General features: G+C 43.3%; 1 protein-coding gene across 6 annotated transcripts in view; it reads left to right on the plus strand.

Moving 5' to 3' along the window:
* PPP2R5E (protein phosphatase 2 regulatory subunit B'epsilon) overlaps positions 1–22,361 on the plus strand; it is a 350,454-nt gene that overhangs the window by 187,081 nt on the left and 141,012 nt on the right. For all 6 annotated transcript variants that reach the window (XM_069207367.1, XM_069207369.1, XM_069207365.1 and 3 more), the window contains exons 9-11: positions 1,003–1,056; positions 1,155–1,205; positions 18,103–18,222. In XM_069207367.1, coding sequence (XP_069063468.1) covers positions 1,003–1,056; positions 1,155–1,205; positions 18,103–18,222 — 225 coding nt within the window. The remainder of the gene's footprint in view (positions 1–1,002; positions 1,057–1,154; positions 1,206–18,102; positions 18,223–22,361) is intronic.

The raw sequence follows: 22,361 nt of genomic DNA on the forward strand, positions 1-22,361 counted from the left end.
GGAGGGCGGCAGAAGGGTAACTGTGGGTGGATGGACCAGGTTTTCTGACGCTGGGCATAGTGCAGGTGTGGATGGGCATGCCTTTTGCACACCAGTGGTGCTACGGCCTCCATTAGGTAGTTTCTGGGGGTTTTGAGATGGCATTAGGAGGCAGTGGGCGGGGATGGTGAAAAGGAGGTAATGAGAGAGGGAGGGAGATGGAGGTGGGAGAAAGGAGCGGGAAGAGGGCAAAAAGGGGCAGCAATAAAAGCAGACTTTAAGGGTCCAAAGAAGGTCATAAAAAAAGCAACAAATAATTAAGGAATAAGGTGAGAACTAAGTAATAGGGAAAAAGCTGAAGTGGAGTGTAAGAAAAACGGGTGGGAAACAAATGGGAGCATCAACAAAAAGTGTGGGAAAGAGAGCAGAAGCAGCAAAAAGGTGGTGAAAGAGAGCAGAAAAGAGGCTTGAGAAGAGATTGGCGTAGAAGTAGGAAGAGAAATGCAGCAGATTAGAGAGTACCTGGTTGAACTTTCATCCTGAAGCTGACTGAGGGCCATCAGAGCTGGGCCTGGGAATCTGGGGGCTGCATCTGGAAAGGATATGTATTTGTAAAGAACACCTCACAATGGGATTTTTGACACAAAAACACAAATGTTTATCATCCCACTTACTGGTGTTCCTTTTATCAAACTGAAGGATGAAGGCTGTGTGGACAAATTGGGATTCGGACCTGCTAACATGGTAACAAAACACAAATCCATGTTGCGGGTTTCTTGGTCCACTGAGCCAGTAGACCAGGCAATTTCTAGCTTTCTTAAATCTAGGTCAACTTATATACCTCACTGTCACTCATATATACAGTTGCTGTTAAATCTGATTGAGCATGAAGACCCCCATGCACTCGAAGACAAATATTCATAATTTCACACTGTTGACACTTTTTAAGTGCTTTTGAGTGTTAAAATGTTTTTCTTTTAATTCCTTATTCATTCTGAGTATGCTTATGTTTTTATTTTCCAGCTTGCATATTGTATAGTACAGTTTTTGGAGAAAGATCCATCACTTACAGAACCGGTAAGTATTGTTTGGTATTACAATACATTTACAAGCAAAATATGCATAATTAAAGATGGAAATTAAGGCTGTGCTTTCTTTTTTATTTATTTATTTAGGTCATTAGAGGCTTAATGAAATTTTGGCCTAAAACATGCAGTCAAAAAGAGGTAGGTTTTTATTTTCTATTTAATTTTTTTTCATTTGCAATCAATTCAAGTAGTTGCTCAGGTGTGAAAAACTGTTTGAAAAAGAAGTAGAAATATTGTTCTGTACGTACTAAAGGTGTAGGAACATCTTCAGGCGTAACAGGCAGATGGTTAATGGGCTCAGATTCTCTCATTCAGAATGTTTCACTGATGTCCTTGGGTTTACCCTAGCAGTTGAGTTTCAGAAGGAGCATCAGGTGTACCCCTTTAGCAGTTGACACTCAGGATAGCAGAATTAAAGGTTTACTCAAAGAGGTGGTGTGAACACCAATAGTGGGAACTCCTTAAACCCACCAACACAGTTCAATAACTCTGCGCCCATTCAGTGTTTAGTCTTTGAAAATAAGTACTTTGTTCCCCACATTCAATACATTACCACAGATAGTATCACATCCATTATCAGTTTCTACAGTGAGTACTGATATATTTCACTGTTTAGTGTGGAAGCAGCCTGGGACAATCGCTTTAGTATTCCCCGTGCAACAGTTTGTATTTAGTCCTGGGGCCTCCTATGTGAGAGTTTGAATCAAGGCAGTCTCTAGGGAAGGTTGACCTGGTTGTTGGCCAGAATGACTTGATATATCCTCCCTGTTAACAAGGATTTGGTGCCCTTCCCGGGCTGTCCTGGATGGCACCTGTTTGTGAGAGATGCAGGCATTGTCTGTGTTCTCGACAGGGCATTGCCATTCTGTGGTATGTACTTTATAGCCCATGGAGCATGAGGAGCTGTGATCCCACGCTAACCCTGCAAAAAGGTGCATAAGCAATGACTGGTGCAGTGTAGCAGGAAATAGGATGCAATGTCAGCTTCATCTGAGCGAAGGCAGTAGTGGAGTCAAGGTGCTTTTGTGGCTCATTGAATCTTGAGGACCCAAAGATAAAACACGCCATCCAAAGTAGATAAGTACTTGGCTCTGGTTATACTATCTTCTGGGGAAGTCCATGTGGTTCTCCTTCCACACACTTGGTGTCCCTTTTGATTGGACTGTGGACTTAGATCTATTTTCTTAGTGACATATAGCTTCTTGAAGCGTGGGCTTTCTGCAAAACTCAACTGGATACTAGTTCCTCAGTTCCATCCATCCACTTTGTAACATAATCTTGCTTATGCTATGAGGCCCAGTGCTTAATTTGTAAAACAAGTGCTGTGGTACAAAGCTTTTGTCATAAGCCTGTGGCTAACACCACAGATATCTGGGGACGAGTGATACAGGTCTTTCCCTGGATGCTGCAAAGCTTCATCTCATCTAGTCTTGGCTCTTTCTCAGCCCTTCTCCTTCTGAGCATTATTTTAATTGTTTTAAGTCGAAGTTACTACTTTTTTGGTCCAAACCTCACAAGGGATGTTGGTGGTAACTACCCCAACCCCAGAGCACAAATAGTTTCTTGTTCGCCATTGCTGTCGAGACCATTGATTTTTTTGTAGAGAACAAATGGTACATGAGCTGGGTATTTCTACCCCAACTATATATTAACCCCTTAGCTCCTGGGACTCTGGCATTTTACTGGGAAATCATTTTTCCTATTTTTTTGTGCTTTCAACCTCCTTCTAGTTTGTGACAAAAATGGGCGTGAAGCTGGAAAGCTATACATTTCTAAAAAGTACACAAAATTCTGAATTCAGCAATGGGTCATTTTTGTAGATCCTTTGAGGTTTTCCTGTAGAAAGAAACAGTTGAAATTAAAAAAATTATATTGAAACTGAGTTAAAAAAAACAGCCATTTCTGTATACGTTTTCACCTGAACTTTTTCCAACTATGGCAGATTTTCAGAACCAATATACTGTTATATCCGCTGGAGCCTTGTACTTTTAGGGAGATATAGGGCTTGTAGGTTAACCAAGACCCCAGGGTACATAGTGCCGATAAATGAGCAGCGCCTTGCTATGGGCTTTCATTGTGCACCAGGTATACAGCAATTTATTTGGTAAAATATAAAGAGTGAGCAATAGGTATCAAGTAAACCTATGTGTTTCCGAATTGCGCATGAGATGTGGAGTTTAGAAGTAGTAGTTATTTGCATGTCTCTGACATTGGAGGTCCTCATACAGGCATGTGAATTACAGGGCATTTTTTTAAAATCACTTGTTCTGTTATTCTGTGTTTCCTCAAGTCTCCTGATAAAAATGGTGCCCCACTTGTGTGGGTAGCCTAGTGCCCGCAACAGGAAATAACCCAAAACGCATCATGGGCACATCACATTTTTTCATTGAAAACTGATGTTTTTTTTGCAAGTGCTAGCTGTGGTTTTGGGCTCTAGCTCAGCTGTCCCTTGGGGAAACCTAACAAACCTGTACATTTTTTGTTAATGATGTTGTGACTTGGGGGGCTTTCACCGGGTTCTATCACCCAGAATCCTTTGCGAACCTCAGAATATGTAAAAAAAAAAAAAAAAAAAATCCTCACATTTCGGTGATGCAAAGTTCCGGAATCTGAGGGGAGCCACAAACATCCCATCCAGCATTCCCCAGAGTCTCCTGATAAAATTGGTACCTCACTCGTGTGGGTAGGCTCAGTGCCTGCAACAGAACAAATCAGACGATAGTCAATGAGGGTCTCTTTGCGAGAACTTCCATTGATGTTAGTTTGATCCGTTCTTGTTGTGGACACTAGGCCGCGCCACAGAAGAAGGGCAGCATTTTTATTGGGACAAGTGAGGAAATGTTGGATAGTAGGAATTTTGTGGTTTCTTTCTGAGTCTGGAAGAATATGGCATAGAAATTCAAGGGAAATGTGTAATTCTTGTGACATTTTGAGGTTTGTAGGACATTGTGGATAAGAAAACCTGATGGGATCCACGAGACACATACCACCATGTACTCACCTAGGTGTTTAGTGTACGAAAATATCTAGAGTTGGTAGATGTTCCTTAGAGTCAATGTACACCCGGTCAGAGACAGAAAAGGCAAATATCACTGCTCAACCGTCTGTTCCTCAAGTACACACAAACATACTGGTTTGATTTGACACAAGGGTGAATGAAAAGTTCATAATGTAAATTTCACAGAAATGAAATATACTTAATAATCGAAAGTGCAAACAATTATATACTGTTAATAATTTAAAGTGCAAAAAATTATACAGTGTTATTGAAAGTACAAAAAAACTGAACCAGTGAATCACAACTCATGAACTGTAAAGCCGCGACAGGGCACCAACCGCTTTACAGGCCATTTACACACCTATCATGTGTGACACATACAAGACCATTCACATCGCCAGCCACGAGCCCAGCACATTACAGCACTCACATTAGTAGGCAGCTCCTTTCTACAGCCTGTCACTGTCATCTGCCCACATGACTGACAAAGCGATTAACCCTGGCTGGTGACTGATGGAGTGTGTGAATTTGTGGTTTGGCTTGCACCGGGGGAATGTAATCAGGAAAGTGGAGATCTTTCAATCTAGCCAAATCCTCCACCACTCCAACTCTAGGCAGACTTGCCTGCTCCACTACAACAAGGCTGCCTATACCAGACTGCTGAAACTGAACAAAAGTCATCTTTGAACCCGGCAAACAATCCATGAATACAACAGAAGCATTGATGGTTGCAAATGAAACAAATGGACAGCCAACTTCTACCAAATCTGTGCACAAACAGCACTGTAAGGCTCCAACCTCTGATTTACTTATCTACACCACCCATGTGCTTATTGTAGTCTAAAATGCACACAGGTGTGCATACTTCCACAACCTGCCTCCAAACAGTCACAGGTGAAGTACTTTCATCATTAATGGTAGTCAGCATGTAGACATCTCTCCTGTCTGAACATTTCACAGCTAGAAGTTCATCACTACGCAAGGCATTGCACTGTCCCTTCTGAAGTTTTTTATTTTTATTTATTTTTTATTACAAACAAGCTCTATAGGGTAAACTTTACGGTTAGAGCGGATTGTACCACATGCAACAGTGTTTTCTTTGAACAATTCTTTGAACAATTCCTTGAACAATAGCACACCTGTGTAGAAGTTACCTATGTATAAATGGTGCCCTCTGTTAAAAAGTCCTCTAACAAATTCCCCACACAGTTTTCAAAAGTTGACGGGCAAAGAAGAAGGGAGGGGGGTATTGAATCACCACCAGTGTGCATCCTGAAATTATAAACATATTGTAAAGATGAATCTTCAACAAAGTTTAGTTCCACCTTTCTTTTATTTCATATCCAATGTACGGCATCTCCAGCACAGCCATGAGCAGCATCCCTGGCACAGCTCCCAGCTTTCTCTCTCTCTCTCTCTACCCACTCTCCCATTCTAGAATCTATCTTCTCCTAAAGTTCTAGTATTACCTACTACATCATCTCTACACTTCCCCCCCTTATATAATATACCACACCTAACAAATAAAGAAAAGCATAAATAAGATTATATACATAGAAATAAGATAACAACATTGACACAAGCTACAATATAAATTCTATAAATAACTAAGAAACTTTGCATTTTAACAACTTAATGATGAACTTTACACACACTTCCCATACTCCAGGAAGAGCCATCTTCTAAAACTACCACATTTCTTTTGACCTCCTTCACACGTTGAGGGGTGGAGTATTTGCTGTCCCCCTTCACAACTATTCCACTTCTCCTTGTCACTACCCAATCTCCTTTATTTATGTGGCCATATTTTACACACATTCTTTTGTTATATTGTTGGATACTTTTCCTTTGCATCTCCTCTACTCTTTTTCCCATTGCTTCCCTGGACACTCTTACATTCCTTTTAATCTTTAACCACACCGGGCATTCTTTCACACCAGGCATTCTCCCTTTCAGAGACACAAACGGTACCACCCCACTGACTGAATGTGGAGTTGTGCGATATGTCCACATCATCTTACATAATTCACTTCTCCAAGAGAGATGATTAGCCAAGGATAATTGAATACTATCCATTATCAGTCTGTTAACCCTTTCAACCAAACCATTGGCCTGTGGCCGAAATAGAGCAACTCTTTCATGATTAATACTCATTTTCCGTAAATATTCCACCATTCTACGTGACACAAACTGTACCCCATTGTCGGATACAATCGTTTTTGGAATTCCTTCTTCTAAAAAAACTTCTTCAAAGAATTCTATGACTCTTGTAGTATCCACCTGGTCAACAATTTTGATTACAAACCACTTTGAATGGTAGTCAACAAGTACAATAATGAACTTACTCCTAGCACCCAACTTAAAAACAGGACCAATGAAATCAACAGCTAGTTTTTCCCAAGGTCTTTTTGGAAAAGTCATGGGAGCTAGAGGTGCTTGCCTTAAAATCTTAGTTTTGTCACTATTACCACAAGGCACACAATGTTTAACTGTCTCTTCCACTTGTTTATCTATCCCTGGCCACCAGAACAATTGTCTTATTTTCCTTTTCATCACACCTCGTCCTAAATGTCCCTGGTGTGTTATGTCAATAATGTGCTTTCTAACTCCCTCTGGTGGTACCATTTGACTCTTCCTATACAACCTACCCTCCAATATACTCAGTTGATCCTTGATCCTAAAGTAAGAAGACACATCACCATCATGTTCATCCTCATATGTCCACCCATTAATTATTTTACTTTCCACTTTATTCATAACCAAATCGCTCGCCTTAGCATTGGCTCATTCACTTTCACTCAAGGCCAGTTCACCCAAGATAGTTCCCACAAAATTCTCCACTACCTCACTTCCGATTTCATCCACTTCCACAGGCATTCTTGATAAGCAATCCGCCACCACATTCCTCTTACCTTTTACAAACTCCACTTCAAAATTATATTCCATTATAGATAATAACCATCTTGAAATTCGCGGTGTTACATTCCCCTCTAAACCTCGCCCCCCTTTAAAAATATAAATCAAGGGCTTATGGTCCGTCTTTAATTTAAAAGGCACTCCCCACAAGTAAAACTTGAAATGATTAATTCCCCAGCAACAAGCCAGGGCCTCCCTCTCTATTACAGAATACGATAATTCTGCACCCTGCAAACGTCTGGAAGCAAAACCTACAACATACTCATCACCATCCTTTACCTGCGTTAAGACCGCTCCCACTCCTACATTGCTCGCATCCAAGGTTACATACGTCTTTGCTGTTACATCAAAGACGCCTAGAGTAGGAGCACTCAAAATATATTTTTTCACATCCTGAAACGCACATCTACAGTCCTCACACCACTCATATGTTACTCCTTTCTTCATCAATCTCCTTAAAGGTTCTACTATCTCCGTGAAGTTCCTTATAAATTTGGCACAATACTCTGCAAGACCCAAAAAAGATCTCAATTCATCCTTATTAGTTGGCTCAGGTGCTCTCTCAATTGCAGCCACAATACTTTTCTTAGGTCTAATACCATTTCCACTAATAGAGTGTCCCAGATAAGTTACTTCAGATTTCCCAATTTGACACTTCTCTTCATTAATGGTTAAACCTCTCTTCTCCAATCTGGACATCACTTCCTCAAATAAGTGGTTATGCTCTCTTTCATCATTACCCACAATTAAAATGTCATCCTGAAAGCATAACACTTTTTCCAAATCCCCAAAAATCTCCTCCATCAGTCTTTGGAAAACAGCTGAGGCAGAGGCTAATCCAAAAGGCATCCTCTTATAACGAAATGCCCCCAGAGGGGTGATAAAGGAAGTCAAGTGCCTAGAGTCTTCATGTAAGTTTATCTGATGATATGCTGAAGACTTATCCAACACACTAAAAATGCACCCTTTACCTTTTACAGACAACATCTGAGAAATATTTGGCAACGGTTGTCTGTCCACCCAAATATTTTTGTTCAAATGTCTAAGGTCGATGCACAGACGAATCCTCCCCCCTTCCTTGGGTGCCACCACAATTGGAGCAAGCCATTCTGAAGACTCGATAGGCCCATCCTCGTCGCCAATGTAAAGATGAATCTTCAACAAAGTTTAGTTCCACCTTTCTTTTATTTCATATCCAATGTACGGCATCTCCAGCACAGCCATGAGCAGCATCCCTGGCACAGCTCCCAGCTTTCTCTCTCTCTCTCTCTACCCACTCTCCCATTCTAGAATCTATCTTCTCCTAAAGTTCTAGTATTACCTACTACATCATCTCTACACATATCCAGTACTACTCAGACATAATATACATCTTAATTCTATAACGTGCTCTCTTGCAAGGAATGTACTGCCTGAAAATAAAACAGCCCTTGAACAGGACCAAAGACACATCAACAGCTGTTTCTTTTGAAAAACAATGTACAAAGTGATCAATGACGGGCTGAATCTTGAAGAGATGGTCACAATGAGGGTCATCTTGTGGCAATGCTGAAGCATTATAAACAAAATGCAACATCTGAAGCAGAAGAAAATACTGATCACAACTCATGGTTACAGAAAATATAGAGGTTGCTATCAAGGGAGTAGTAGACCAATATGAAGACCCCGACAGCTTCCTCATCAAGCCCATCCAAGAGGTAAATCCAAGAACTTCTTCAACTCATCCAAATTTGCGGAGTCCACTGGCTAGCTCTCGAGTGGGGCTTTAGTCAGGCAATTATATCCCTCAAATACTGTTCAGCATACAAATTAGTCTGGTCAACAATCTCATCCAAAAGTACATTGTCCATAAACAGCCGATAGAAATTTATGGGCAAATAGTCTTCAGCATTCACATGGTGCCCTCTGCTACACCAGTAAAGGCAGGCATCATAGGCTGGACCATGTTTGGGGCAACCCACAGTTCAGCACTTCCAATAGGGAGCCTTTCAGCCCCAGGCTGCAATCCAAATGCCTCTTGCTGCACTGTCGGCATGCCAGGGTCCTCCTCTAAACAAAGCACTTCCTCTGCAAATACTGACTTCCTCATCAGATTATTCCTTATGGACAGAAAATTCACTGCCAGAATCTTAGACTCCCTTCTCTGCCTCAGATGCAGAGTCCGTCTCAGAACCATTGTCGGAGGAAGATTTGAAAAGCAAGTCAACAACCTGCTGAGCGGTAATCCTGTTGCAAGCCATCTTCCTTAAAAAAAAAAAAAAAGTAACACAACATATAAGTCAACAATAATCAACAGTATGTGAAATAAGTAATTAACAAAGTGTGGCTTGATAAAATAAAGTAAAACTACTGGCATATAGGAACCTGAAAGGAAAAGTCAATTCATACAAAGCACACAAAGACCTATATACGCAAAAATGATACCACTCACCTGCCATAGACAGCTTGACTCACTATCACCTACACTTACTTTTCAGAGACACAGCAATCACCAATGATGTCCCACTAGAAAAGAAAAACAAAACAAAATTACACATAGTACAATACAATGCACGTCTGGCACAAATCTAAGGAGTATTTCACACACAATAAAACAGATGCCAAATATCCTGCTATTACTACACCATTGACAAAAAATGCATAAATGCAGGGCAATAATACTCATTTGGAGTAAACAGTACAAAAACGTTTTTCTTAACAAACACATGCAACTACACAAACTGCAGATCTTCCAGTGCCAAAACCACAAGCAGGAGTTCCAGCCAAAGAAATCAAAGCTTTGCACTAGAATAAAAAGGAGAAATAAAATATTACTACTACAAATGCAAATGATGACAAGAAATAAAACCGTTAACATTATAAAACACTGTAAAGCCTACCCATCACCATGCAAATGCCAGCCACACACATCGCCAGCCAGAAGCCAGTCAACACACGTCAGCAAAATCCCCAGTCAAAGCACACCGCCAGCCAAGCGCCAGCCCCCACACACTGACAACCAAGCGCCAGTCCCCACACACCACCAGGCAAGCACCAATCTTCACACACTGCCTGGCAAGCACCAGTCTACACACACCTCTAGCTAAGCGCTCGTCCACGCACACTGTCAGCCACGTGCCAGACCACCCACACCACAAGCTAAATGCCAGTACACACACAGCCAGCCAAGCGCCAATACTTGCAGACCATCAGCTGAACTCCAATTCTCAGATGCACGGACGCTTTCCCTGTTTTTTGGACCTAAAATGGTAACTTGGCTGATCTGCCCCAAAGGGGGCAGATGGGCCTAAAACTATGGCAAACCTGCTCCCCATAGTGGGCAGAAAACAGCCAAAACATTACCCACATTATTGGGAGCGACCCTTGCACAAGGGACCACTCCCCTCCTACAAAAATATAAGTATTGCAGGTACAAAAAAGTCCCTGGTGCTAATGGGTGCATTCCTGCTACACAGTCGTGGCCCCAACTGCAAGTGTGCAGCAGGAATGCACTGCAAAGAGGCACCGGGGGAAAGGAAAAACGTTCCTTTCCCCCAGTGCCTCTTTGCACTTCCTTAAACCTCCCAGGAGAAAAACTCACCTCCTTCTCTGCTTGGCGCTGGAAGCAAATGCTTTCCATCGTCTCTGGCCTGCACTGATGACACTGGTGATATTTGCTCTATCAATATGAGGACAGCTTTACATGGAGTTATAGGAGACCAGTGAAACTGATACTTCTCTTAATACTGGTGTGAATTTGCATTTTTGGTCCCCTGTGGAGGAGAATACCTCCATTGGTGTAGTAGTGCTACGAGCTACTGAGGTTCCACTATAATTGCCTCCCTTAGAAGTCAAGACAAATGCCCTTAGAGATGTTTTGCAACCTGGTCTAGTCTCATCTAAGCCGTATTTTCCATTCAGTGAAACCCTTGCCGAAACTTCAATGGTCATTTAGTATAGGCCATGTTCTTGCCTGCTGGTGAATAGGCAGATAGTCAGACACCATAGACTGGCTCCTTGTGACCCTGATTTCCTTACACCGCATCTGGATATTCTGGTGGTTCAGGATTCCACAAGCAAGGTGAACCCCCAATTCATTCTTTCCAAATCACCAGACAGGGAGTCGAAGAGCATTGAGGCATTCGGAATTTTTTTTTTCTTTAGCTAGCCTGGCATTGAGGTTGGTCATGCTGTTTTTTTTTATTGGGCTGCCGTTCACAAGCCTTGGTTCAGGTCATTTACATGATTTGTGCTTAACTGATAATACTGATTGTCTGTGGTGACTGGTTGGCACCAATGTGGTGCACAGCTACCATGCTTCAATACTATCAACTGGTTTCTAAGGAGATGTATAAGGCTCTCTTATGTATGCGCCTGCCAACGGTTCATTCCTGTTAGGCAAAGTGGATTCTGCCTTAGAACGCTTTAAGGAGAGGAGGGCCACGAAACAGTCTCTGGATCTTTCACCACTGCCAGACCGTTTCCTCACTAGTTTAAAGATTTCTGAGGTTCTTCTAGGGAGTTGGCCTAAGGACCACACCAGTCTCCCCAGCCCCATTACAGACTTACCCAATCCTTTTGTGGCTGGAGTCTTTGATCTGGCAGGCAAGGCACATGTCACCACATGCATCAGTCCCCCTCCCCTACAGCAACAGCCTCCATGCAGCTTTAGCTTGCCATTAGTGGTGCACAACCACTCTGTGGGAGGCAGCATCCAGCACTTTATTCCAGGAAGGTGAACCTTCACATCCGACAGATGGGCCTTCCAAATCTTTAAGCATGGCTATACCCTACCTCTTCTTTCGGCCACACTGCACTTTCCTTTCTTGTCAGAATAGCTCTCAGAGGTCCATTCTGATGCAATAGCTGTGAACTTTACTCTAAGAGGAGCCATTGAGAGGGTTCTGAATTTGGAAATAAGGCTGGGTGGTCAGTTGCTACTCTTGCTGTTCTCGTTGGCGGAGAAACATCAAGGGCTTCATCTGAGTTAGTTCTCCTCCTTCTCACTGGCCCTGGTTCAGTCAGTCCTGGATGCAAGTCCCTGTATGGTAGCATTGAACCTGCCGGACATATATGTTCAATAAAGCCGTCCTTCAGTCACACAGACAGTATCTGCAGTTCAGGATAGGTCAAGATAATTTTTAGTTTGCCGTGCTTTTCTTAGGTCTCATGAGTTCCTCTCGGGTGCTCACAAAAGTGCTGGCAGTGGTGATGCCAGCGGTCAGTGCCCATCTTTGGAAGTTGAGGGATACCAGTTTTCCACTACTACGATGACTGGGTGTTGAAGACATTAGAGAACCTCCTAACATCATTGGGTCTCTCAATTAGTAAGCTGAAGTCGCACCACACTCCTTAGCAGTTGTTTCTTTTTATAGGAGCTGCCATGGAAACAGTGCAGTTTAGGGCCTTCCCACCGTTTCAGTGAGTCCAGGACTTTCAGGCTCTGACCCTGATGTTTCAACTTCGGTCCTGGATCTTGATCAGAGCAGCTCTGAAGCTTCTTGGTCTATTAGCCTCCTGCATTCTGCTTGTCAACTATGTTAGATGGATTGTGTGGACCCTTCAGTGGAATCTGAAGTCCCAGTGGGACCAGCACAAAAATAATCTGGAAGATGCCATCCAGCTTTTGGAGGTGACTGCACGTGATCCACAGTGGTGGTTTGCTTGAGGACGGAACCCTCTTCCTTTCGCCCTAGAGCTGACTGTGATGATGGATGCAACACTTCTGGGTTGAGGAGGTCATTTGGGGAAGGGGAATAGCACAGAACTAACATTTCTGGAAGACACCAAGCTCCATATCACTTTGTTGGAGTTAAAGCCATTTGTCTGGTCCTGAAGTCCTTCCTGAAGTCCTTCAAAGGAAGGCTGGTGCAGGTTCTCATGGAGACCACCGCCATGTGATTCTGCAACGAGGAGGGCGGGGTGGGGTTCTGGGCTAAGCAGCTCTGTGCCTCTGGAGATGGCTGGAGCAGCAAGGTATCTCTGTGACTGTGACGGGATCCTTGATTGTCAGGTTGGAAGAGCTCCGCTGGTTGTGCCAGTTTGATCATAAACGGCGTCTGCATCCTGAGGTGGTGCAGGACATCTTTTGACAGTGTGGGGAAACCTGGCTCGGCTTTTTTTAACCACTGTCCAGAATGCACAGTGTCCAAACTTCTACACATCAGCATTCCGCCAGAAAAATGTACAGTTGATGGATTCTGGGTTAAGTGAAGCATGGGACTGCTATGAGCAATCTGCCCTCTGCCTCTCCTCCCCAGATTGGGAAGGGTCTGAGATTTGGTATGAAAAATATCAGGAGCGACTGGGCCCAAGTCATTCTAGGGACTATGGATTGGGCCAGAGCAGTATCTGGGCATGAGCGCCTGGCTTCAGATCAGGTTACCATATCTTGAGGATCTTCTGTCTCACAGCAGGGCAAGGTTCTGCAACCGAACTTGCACAATCTACATCTCTACAATCCCCAATCTTCTGCATTCTGGATTCTTTGTAGTCTTGATTGCACTTTCTTGGTAATGCCGGCATAGAGTGCATTGCTGTAGTCCAGATTGCTAGTGATGAGTGCCTGGGTGACTGTCCTCCTTGTGTCGGAGGGGATCCACTTGAAGATCTTTTGAAGGATTTGGAGGGTGTGGAAGCATGACGAAGAGACAGCGTTGGCTTGGCAGGTCATGGATAATGAGGAGTCCAGGATGATGCCTAGATTGCGTGCGTGGTCCGTTGGGGTAGGGGCGTTTCCCAGTGCAGTGGGCCAGGCAGAAGGGGTGGAGCTGATTACAAGGATCTCCGTCTTGTCCGAGTTGAGTTTGAGGCAGCTGGCTTCCATCCAGGTGGCGACTGCTCCCATCCCATTTTAGAAACTTATGTTGGCCGGTTAGGTGCAGAGTTCAAACAGGAGCCAAATTAACGTGGGCCCCTATAGAGACAGGGGGTACTCCAGTCTGCTTGCAGGTAAGTACCCACGTTGTCGGAGGGCAAACAAGGGGGTTTTAGAGGAGCAATGGGGGGCCCTAAGTAGGCACCAAACACACACTCTCAGTAGCAAGGGGGCGGCTGGGTGCAGGGTGCAAACAGGGCTTTGGGTTCCCAATGGAACTCAGTGGGCGGACCCGGGAGTCACTTAGGCGCTGCATGCAAGGCACAGGGGTCTTCTCGGGCAAGCCACTGACTGGGCAGGGAGGGGGCTGCCTGCTGGTCACTTCTGCAGCGGTGGTCGGTTTCTCTCGCGTATGGGCGCTGCGGGTGCAGTGCTTCTCCAGGCGTCGGATATCTTCGTCCTGGGCAGTTACGGTCAGGGGGATCCTCGGGATTCCCTCTGCAGGCGTCGTTGATGAGGCAGGCAGTCTCCTGGAGGCTTTTCGGGTGTCGCATGTCCTGCAGAATGCGTTGCTTCTTCTTGTGCAGCGTTTCGAAGCAGGAGACGGGCTGGTAGGGATGGGGCTGAGTCAGTTGTTGTCTCCACTGGCTGGAGTGCCCTGGGGCAATGTAAAACCAGGCTTGAGCCTTTGAGGCTCACCGCCAGGTGTTACAGTTCCTTCAGGGGGAGGCGTGAAGCACCTCCACCCAGGACAGGCTTTGTTTCTGACCACAGAGTGCACAAAAGGACTCACCCCAAGTGGTCAGAAACTCATCTGGAAGTGGCAGGCTGGGATAGACCGGTCAGCCTTACATTAGCAGTAGGGTTAACATACAGGGGGCATCTCCAAGGTGCCCTCTGTGTGCGTTTTTCAATAATTCCCACACTGGCATCAGTGTGGGTTTATTGTGGTGAGAAGTTGGATACTAAACTTCCCAGTATTCAGTGTAGCCGTTGCGGTGCTGTGGAGTTCGTAATGACAAACTCCCCGACCATATACTCAGTATGGCTACCCTGCAATTACAATGTCTAAGTATTGACTTAGACACTGTAGGGGTGTAGTGCTCATGCAAGGCCTGCTAGAGGGGTTACTTAACTATGCTACAGGCAGTGGTTGGTGGGCATGGCACTATGAGGTGAGTGCCATGTGGACTTTGTCTTTTCTCCCCACCAGCACACACAAGCTGCAAGGCAGTGTGAATGTACTGAGTGAGGGGCCTCTTAGGGTGGCATAATACATGCTGCAGCCCTTAGGGACATTCCATTGCCACAGGGCCCTTGGTACCAGGGGTACCTTTTACAAGGGACTTAACTGTGTTCCAGGGCTGTGCCAATTGTGGAAACAAAGGTACAGTTTTAGGTGCTGGGGCCTGGGTAGCAGGGTCCCAGCACATTTTCAATCAGAGTTGGCATCAGCACCAGACAAAAAGTGGGGGGTGACCATGCCAACCGTGGCATTTTCCTACACCATGCATTTGCATAGCTTAGTCCGTGCGTGGTTAAGGCACAAAAAAAAGCCAGTGTGAGAAACGTCCGCATTGTTAGTAACACGATGTTAGGGACGTATCCCCATTGAGACCATTTGTAATATGATGACCTCCTCATTTCATGAGTCATATTCTTCCTTGTTGTGTCACAGTACATTGTAGCATATTTGCATTTTATCGCTTTATGTAAAAATAATGCATTTTCTTGTATTAAATGATTTGAAACAAAATGAAAAAGTATCCATTGAGAAGCATGATTAAGGTCTTACATAAATTCATGAGCAAACATGGTTTATTCTTTTCTGGTCAAATTGTTGACTGTCACTAACTGCCAGATGTGTGCCAGCCCAGTAGTTGCACAATAAACTCACATTTTCATCTTGTGAAGTTAATGAATTGAAGCCAAATCCTCAAATGATCATGAAATTCCTTATGTTATGTATGGAAATTAATTGCTATCGAATTAAAATCTCAGGCACATCTACTGTCTCTTCCAGTTACGTATATTATTATAAATACTGTATAATTGCAACATTGCTCATGGGAAACAAAGAAGGAAATAGCAATTACATTGGTTATAATATCCAGTAAATGAGAATCTCTGAAGTAATATTTAGTAAATAAAGCACAAATGAAAATTTGATAAAATGATCTTAGTCACAGCCCATAACATTCTGCACAGTTTTTTCTGTTTCTTTGTGGTGACTTTGCCATATACCGATCTCAGCAACTGCTTGCAAGGCATACTTTGTAAACATCTAATGTTTTACAAAGTACAATTTTGTAATTTCTCCTTTATAACATGGACTTTCCCCTATAAAGTGTGCTGCTTTAGAGGTCTTAGTAGGGTTGGGATAACAGGTAAGTCTTCTTTAAATTTCCTCAATCTTTACAACAACTCATTTTGCAACCATACACCTCTGCCTTTCACGTATAATAGGAAAATTCAAGTTATCAGTGTAGCTTGAAGATCTCTGGAGAGAGTCTGATGAAAACTAACAAGTAAACCTTCTTGTGCTATTGTCTGTGGCAAACAGCTTTCAGGAATCTTCCAGTCCTGGGCCAGGGATCTTGAGCATGGCACTGTTTGTAAGACCAGAATCTACTAAAGATACCAGAGCAGCACTTTGATTAATTTTATCATTTGAGAGTTGGAACTTGAATGTAAATCTGAGTCTGTTCTGTGAGTTAACATATCTCTAGATCAGGAACAGTAAATGCTTCATATATTTAGGTTGTGGTAGTCTAACACTGATCAACAAAGGTCTGAACAAGTTCATATCTCTATGCCACAAATCTAAGGCAGAAAATCTTACTGGAAATAACTTTCATTGGCCCTAATTCCGATTGGTCCTGTACTGGATGCCACTCAGAAAAGTGTGACGCTGAGGTGTTATAAGTTGATTGGTATGATGATCATAGCTATTCACAAGTTTTGTCGGAAAAAAGTGGGGCACAAACTGTCTATATCTGCGCTTACTACAATATCCGTATCTGCTTGTTCCTGTATTTGCCAACTTTTTGTCTCTTTAAACTTCAGAGGGTTGACCTGCTTAAATTTACCTGTATGAATACAACTTCAACCAGAGTATACTGTTCTGATGTACCTCACCAGGTAACCTACTAGCGACCTGGAGGAATCTAGTACGGGGGTAGGTTAAACTGTCTCCACAAAGTCATTGAGTTTGTTACGTCGCCGATAATCAATTGGGGGGAGGGGGGAGTTTTAAAGTTTAGGAGGGTTTCTAACCTGTTGAACATACACACCGCTGTGAAAGTTGTCAAGTTTGAGTTGAATGACACATTGTCCACAGAGGTGGTGATACATATACATACATTAGGCAGCCCCTTCATTTTGACAGATGATTTGGTACATACACTTAAGGTCCTGAAGAAATGCAACTTCATCATTTGTCTGACATAATATGCACCAAAAACCAGCGTCAATGTAAATACATTTGACTCTATTGAATTCTAGGTACCAGAATCTTTCCTTTTTATTTGAAACTAGGAACATCATATCCATGAGTTTCTTGCACTGTTTTTAATTTGACTTAGATCTGGACCCCTATTAAAAGTATAGCCCTTTTCATAGATCTATAGTCAATTTTAATTCACACCTTACCATCTCATAATCTGGGGCGAGCCTGCTCTCCCAGTCACTCCATGGCGATCTCTGCCAAAGTGCCCTGTTGCGGGGCACGTTGAGTATTGCAGCACCAGCCCAACAAGGAGCAGGCCCAGTGATAAAGCATGCCACCTTTTTGTGAGTGAGGGCACTTGCTTCTATAAGCAAATGCTCCCAGCGATTCCTCCAGGCCTCTAGTAGGTTACCTGATGAGGTACATTGGAACATTATACTCTGTTTGAAGTTGTATTGTGAAAATACGTCACGCTTCCTACTTTTCCTGTAGATAGCTCTGATATAGCGCCTTGTCAAAACATCATATGTACATCGCAGCTTCCCACTATGTAATCATATTAGGCACCTGAAATAAAACGGGTTAGGATTTGTCTGTGAGAGTTCCCTAATAAAGAAATCCCTTACTAGTTATTGACAGTACAAACTGAATCTGTCAGTCTTTGCCTAAAAATCATTAACTAATGATATATAAATTTAAGTAAACGGGCACACTATAGTCCATTCTCAAATGATGCTCATATGCCACACTCCATCAGGATACTATCCTCACAGATTATCATCCTCAGTCCAGATTGAGAAGGTGTTCTAGGACCAAATGCTGATTCTGATTCCCATTTTCAGAAAGGATGCACTCATGATTTTGTTTTCTTTCCTAGGTCATGTTTCTTGGTGAGCTAGAAGAAATCTTAGATGTCATTGAACCTTCACAGTTTGTAAAAATTCAGGAACCCTTATTCAAACAGATTTCCAAATGCGTGTCTAGTCCTCACTTTCAGGTCAGTGTGTTTTTTTTTCTTTCTTTTAGAAACTCTTGTGGTACTTAAGTATGTTATGCTATTGATCACAAGAAAGGCCACATCCTTCTTTATGTAGCCTCAGTTTCAGTTTGGAATATCAACCTCTCTCATCCTCATTACGTCCACCAGACTTTCAATGATTGTATGAAGCTCAGAGATTATTCTCCTTTATTGAGGTGTTTAACCATATTATGTATCATACTCCCCACACACATTTATAATAATACCTCCTGTGAAAATGCATAGCGCATGAATCACCGAGACAGCTGTGTTAGGGAGAGGACGAAATTATTTTAATTTATCAAACAATTTATTTGTGAGAGATGCAGAGTCAATAGAAAAATAAATATGCACTACAATTGGCAGCTTAAACGGATATATTTTTAAATAAAAATGATATTTGACTGTAACTGCTCATGTCATATAAAGTGGCAATAACGTTTTGCAACATGAATCATTTCTGGATTCACATGCTGGGGATTATTCCACCATATAGTGGTTAAGTCTGGAAGTCTCCTCTTTTATAGTAGCCCTTTTCATCATATGGTTAGGTGTTGACGGTTCTCACCATTTACTGCTTGGTCTAGCCTCGTCGGACGCTGTCCCCGGAAGTCTCCACGCGTAGTCATCATCTTCAGATTCTTTTTTCCAGCCATTGGGTCGGGAAGCATCGCTGAAGCTCTCCAATCACCAAAGGTAGAAGAGGAAAGAAAACAGAAAGAAAACTGGAGTTTATCAGTAAACGAAGATTAGAGAAGATTATTAACATAGCAGGAGGAAGGACTGCCCAGGGATTTCCACAGAATTCCACCGAAAAACACAGCGGTAAGTAGAATGTGTGTCAAGCAAAAGATAGAGAATGCCTTGGCTCTGCTCTGCGTGTGATTCAGTTGAAACCTTTCTGTTTCTGCCTGGAGTGCCACAACAAGTTTGCACAGAGGGACAACCACTAGGTGTGTAATCACTGCCTGCTGTGAGACCACAAGACCTATACCTGCAAGGCCCGCACAGAATTCAAACCAAAAAAACTGAAGGCATGAGGAAAGCAATGGCAGGCACACAATGCCATTCATGGTCAGAAGGAAACTCAATCGCTGAGATATCTCAGACTGCCTAACAAGGAAGAGGGTAATGCCGCCAAAGAAGTGGAAGGAGAGGGCTTGGATGCTGAAAAAAAAATCATCAACATCGAAAGCGACCACAAGAAGTTGAAGGAGTGCACACAGTTAACGCTGAAAAAGATGGGAGTGGCTTCGTCGATTGCTTTGGACTCTAGACCACAAATGACTGCTTTGGCACCAAAAATCCCACCAAACAAAGGCAAGTTGAGGTTAAAAAAAAATCTATTCAGGTCCCATACAAAGGATACTGCAGGCAGACAAGCCGCGAAGAAGACACTGTTGTCGAAAGACAATTAAGGTCAAGAGAAAGCCGAGAAGATGGCAGCCCTGTCAATGGCAGCTGAAACTTCGATGCTGAAGAAAAGATGAGTGACCATACTCGATGCCAAAGAACGTGCTCTTGAAATCAAGCACAATTAAAGACAGCTCGAGTTCTGAAAGTGTCAAAATCCTCCAAAAAAGAGAAGGATTTTGATGCCTCCTTCCAGGGATTTCAAATACTGTTGAAACATTTGACGGAAAGTACACAGGAGGAGAAAGTCTTGGGGGAACTGTAACCCCCAGTGGCACCAGAGCCAAAGACGAGAAGGAGCAACAACTCACCTGTGCAGAGAAGGGCCCAGAGTCTCAGGGCCTGTTCTTAGGATGTTGAGGGGGTCCAAAGGCATCAAAGATCAATGCTAAGATCTCGATGCAGATTCACTCGAGGAAGGCATAGACGGATCCGTCAAGGTCATTGCACCCGCATAACATCTTCATGTATAACCATCTGGTTAGTAGAGCGGCATAGCGGTATGGAGTCCAACTAGATGAGAAGAAGTTGCAGATGTGCTTTCTGCTACAAACACTCCTACCCTCACAAAGTAAGAGTTAGTTCCTGCCAATGATCCCGAGCACCTTGGACCAAAAGAGAGGTGTTTAAGGAACCAGTAACCTGCAGGTCAGTGAGACCCCTGGTCGAGAACACATACAAACATTCTTCAAAGGAACCTGCATACAGTCAAGGCAATACAGTGGTGGACTCAATCTTTGTAGCCATCACCAGGAAAGGAGCTAATATATCAACTGTCTCTGGTTCACCCCGGATAAGGACAGTAAAAAGATGAGAATGGTGGGGAGAAAGTTCGAGAGGGGAGATGCAACACAGTGATGCATCGCAAACTTGAATGCCCTGCTTAACAGGTATGCCCATCAACACTGGAAGGAGAGAGCTGAGTTAATTTAAACACTTGCCAGACCAATACCAGAAGAGGGTAGGTGCCCTTTCAGAGGAAGAAAGAGCATTGCTCACACATGCCTAAAATCATCACAATGTCGCGGATGCGGGGGTTTTCAAACTGTTTCAACACACCAAACCTCATAATGCACAGGTGAAGATCAGGAGTCCAACCCACACAAAACACCTGTGAGGTGGAAGAATTGGAGCCTTACTCCAGGAGTGGGGGAGGTCACATTTGACAAGTGAATACTCCGCATCATCTAACACAGCTATTGCATACAACTAGAAAAACAACCTCTGAATTGGAGCCCAAAGCCTATAAATCACACAAATGAAGGGAAAACCTGTCTTCATGAGGAAGTAAAATATTTGCTAGGAAAACAGGCAGTAGAAAAAGTGCCCCTGAAAGAGATTCTCCAGGGACTTTACTCAATGTACTTCCAGATACAGAAACCAAACCAGTTGCTACAACCCATACTAAACCTCCTATTCCTAAACAAGTTCATAAAAATGCAAAATTTCCAAATGCCAACTCTACAATAAGTTATCCATCAATGCTATCAGGGGGATTACGTGGCAAATATAGGCTTGAAGGGCGCCTATCTGCACATCCCAATAAATGACAGACACTGGAAGTTGATGGGCTTCATAATAGAAAAAGCACACTAACAATTCTGAGTACTACAGTTGGGATAAAATCAGCTCCTAGTATGTTCAAAAAGTGCTCAGTGGTGGTAGCCCCTCTCCTGAGAAGAAAGGAAAAGTTCCATACACAAGTTCAGAGACAGCATAAGGACAGTGTTTGACACTCTACAGACTGGGTTTACCCTAAACATGGAGAAGTCTTCCCTCGTGCCAAAACAGGAGAAGCTCTTCTTGGGAGCAAGAATAACCACAGTGCAAGTGAAAGCATTTCTATGCGAGAAAATAATTCTGGCAGTAATGCAAGAAGCTCGCTGTTACTGCAAGGGTCAGTTTCTGGCAGTGAGGGCATTGGGGAAGTTACTAAAAATGATGGCTTCCCTAATGCCATTAATACCACATGCACGGCTTCACACAATACTGATCCAGGAATGGGTCCATTACCACTTGTCACAGGAGACGGGGAGCTGGTTAGAGCTAGTGTTCTAGGAGTAAATGAGGTGGTGTACCAAGACGAGTGTAACAGCAGGAAGACCCTTTCTATCACCTGCTTTGAGTGACCATCACCACGGACGCCTCACACGTAGGATGGAGAGCTCACATGAGGGAAGTTCATCACCAGAGGGTTATATGGAAACCACAGGAAGCAATGAAACATAAATATGGTGGAGCTAAGGACAATGTTCAAACAGATAATAAAACAATAATGTTCTACGTCAACAAGCAAGGCCAAAGCACTCTGAGCCAAGTGGCATGGCTTGTAAAGAAATAGAGTTTGATCAGTCCTCAGGAAAGCAAATAGACTGACAACTAGGAAGTGCTACACAGCCAAATAGGACAGATACAATGATATCAGAGATCTGGTCTTTTTCAGGGCAAGACACGTGGTACTACAGTCATCAAATATGTTACACATCTGTTACAGAAAAACCTGATACATCTGGCATCCATAGTGGCTTACGCAGGAGAATACATAGGGGGAAGCTTCTTCACAGTACCAGTGATTGAAAGTTTTCTGGAAGGAGCAAAAAGGATAGCCCCCCCTAGGAGGGCACCTACACCCACATGGAACGTAAATGGGGTGCTGATGTAACTGACGAAAGATCCATTAGAACCACTCCGCAGGCCACCTTGAA

The sequence above is a fragment of the Pleurodeles waltl genome, chromosome 9, assembly GCF_031143425.1.
Source record: "Pleurodeles waltl isolate 20211129_DDA chromosome 9, aPleWal1.hap1.20221129, whole genome shotgun sequence".
In the NCBI taxonomy this organism is placed as follows: Eukaryota; Metazoa; Chordata; class Amphibia; order Caudata; family Salamandridae; genus Pleurodeles; species Pleurodeles waltl.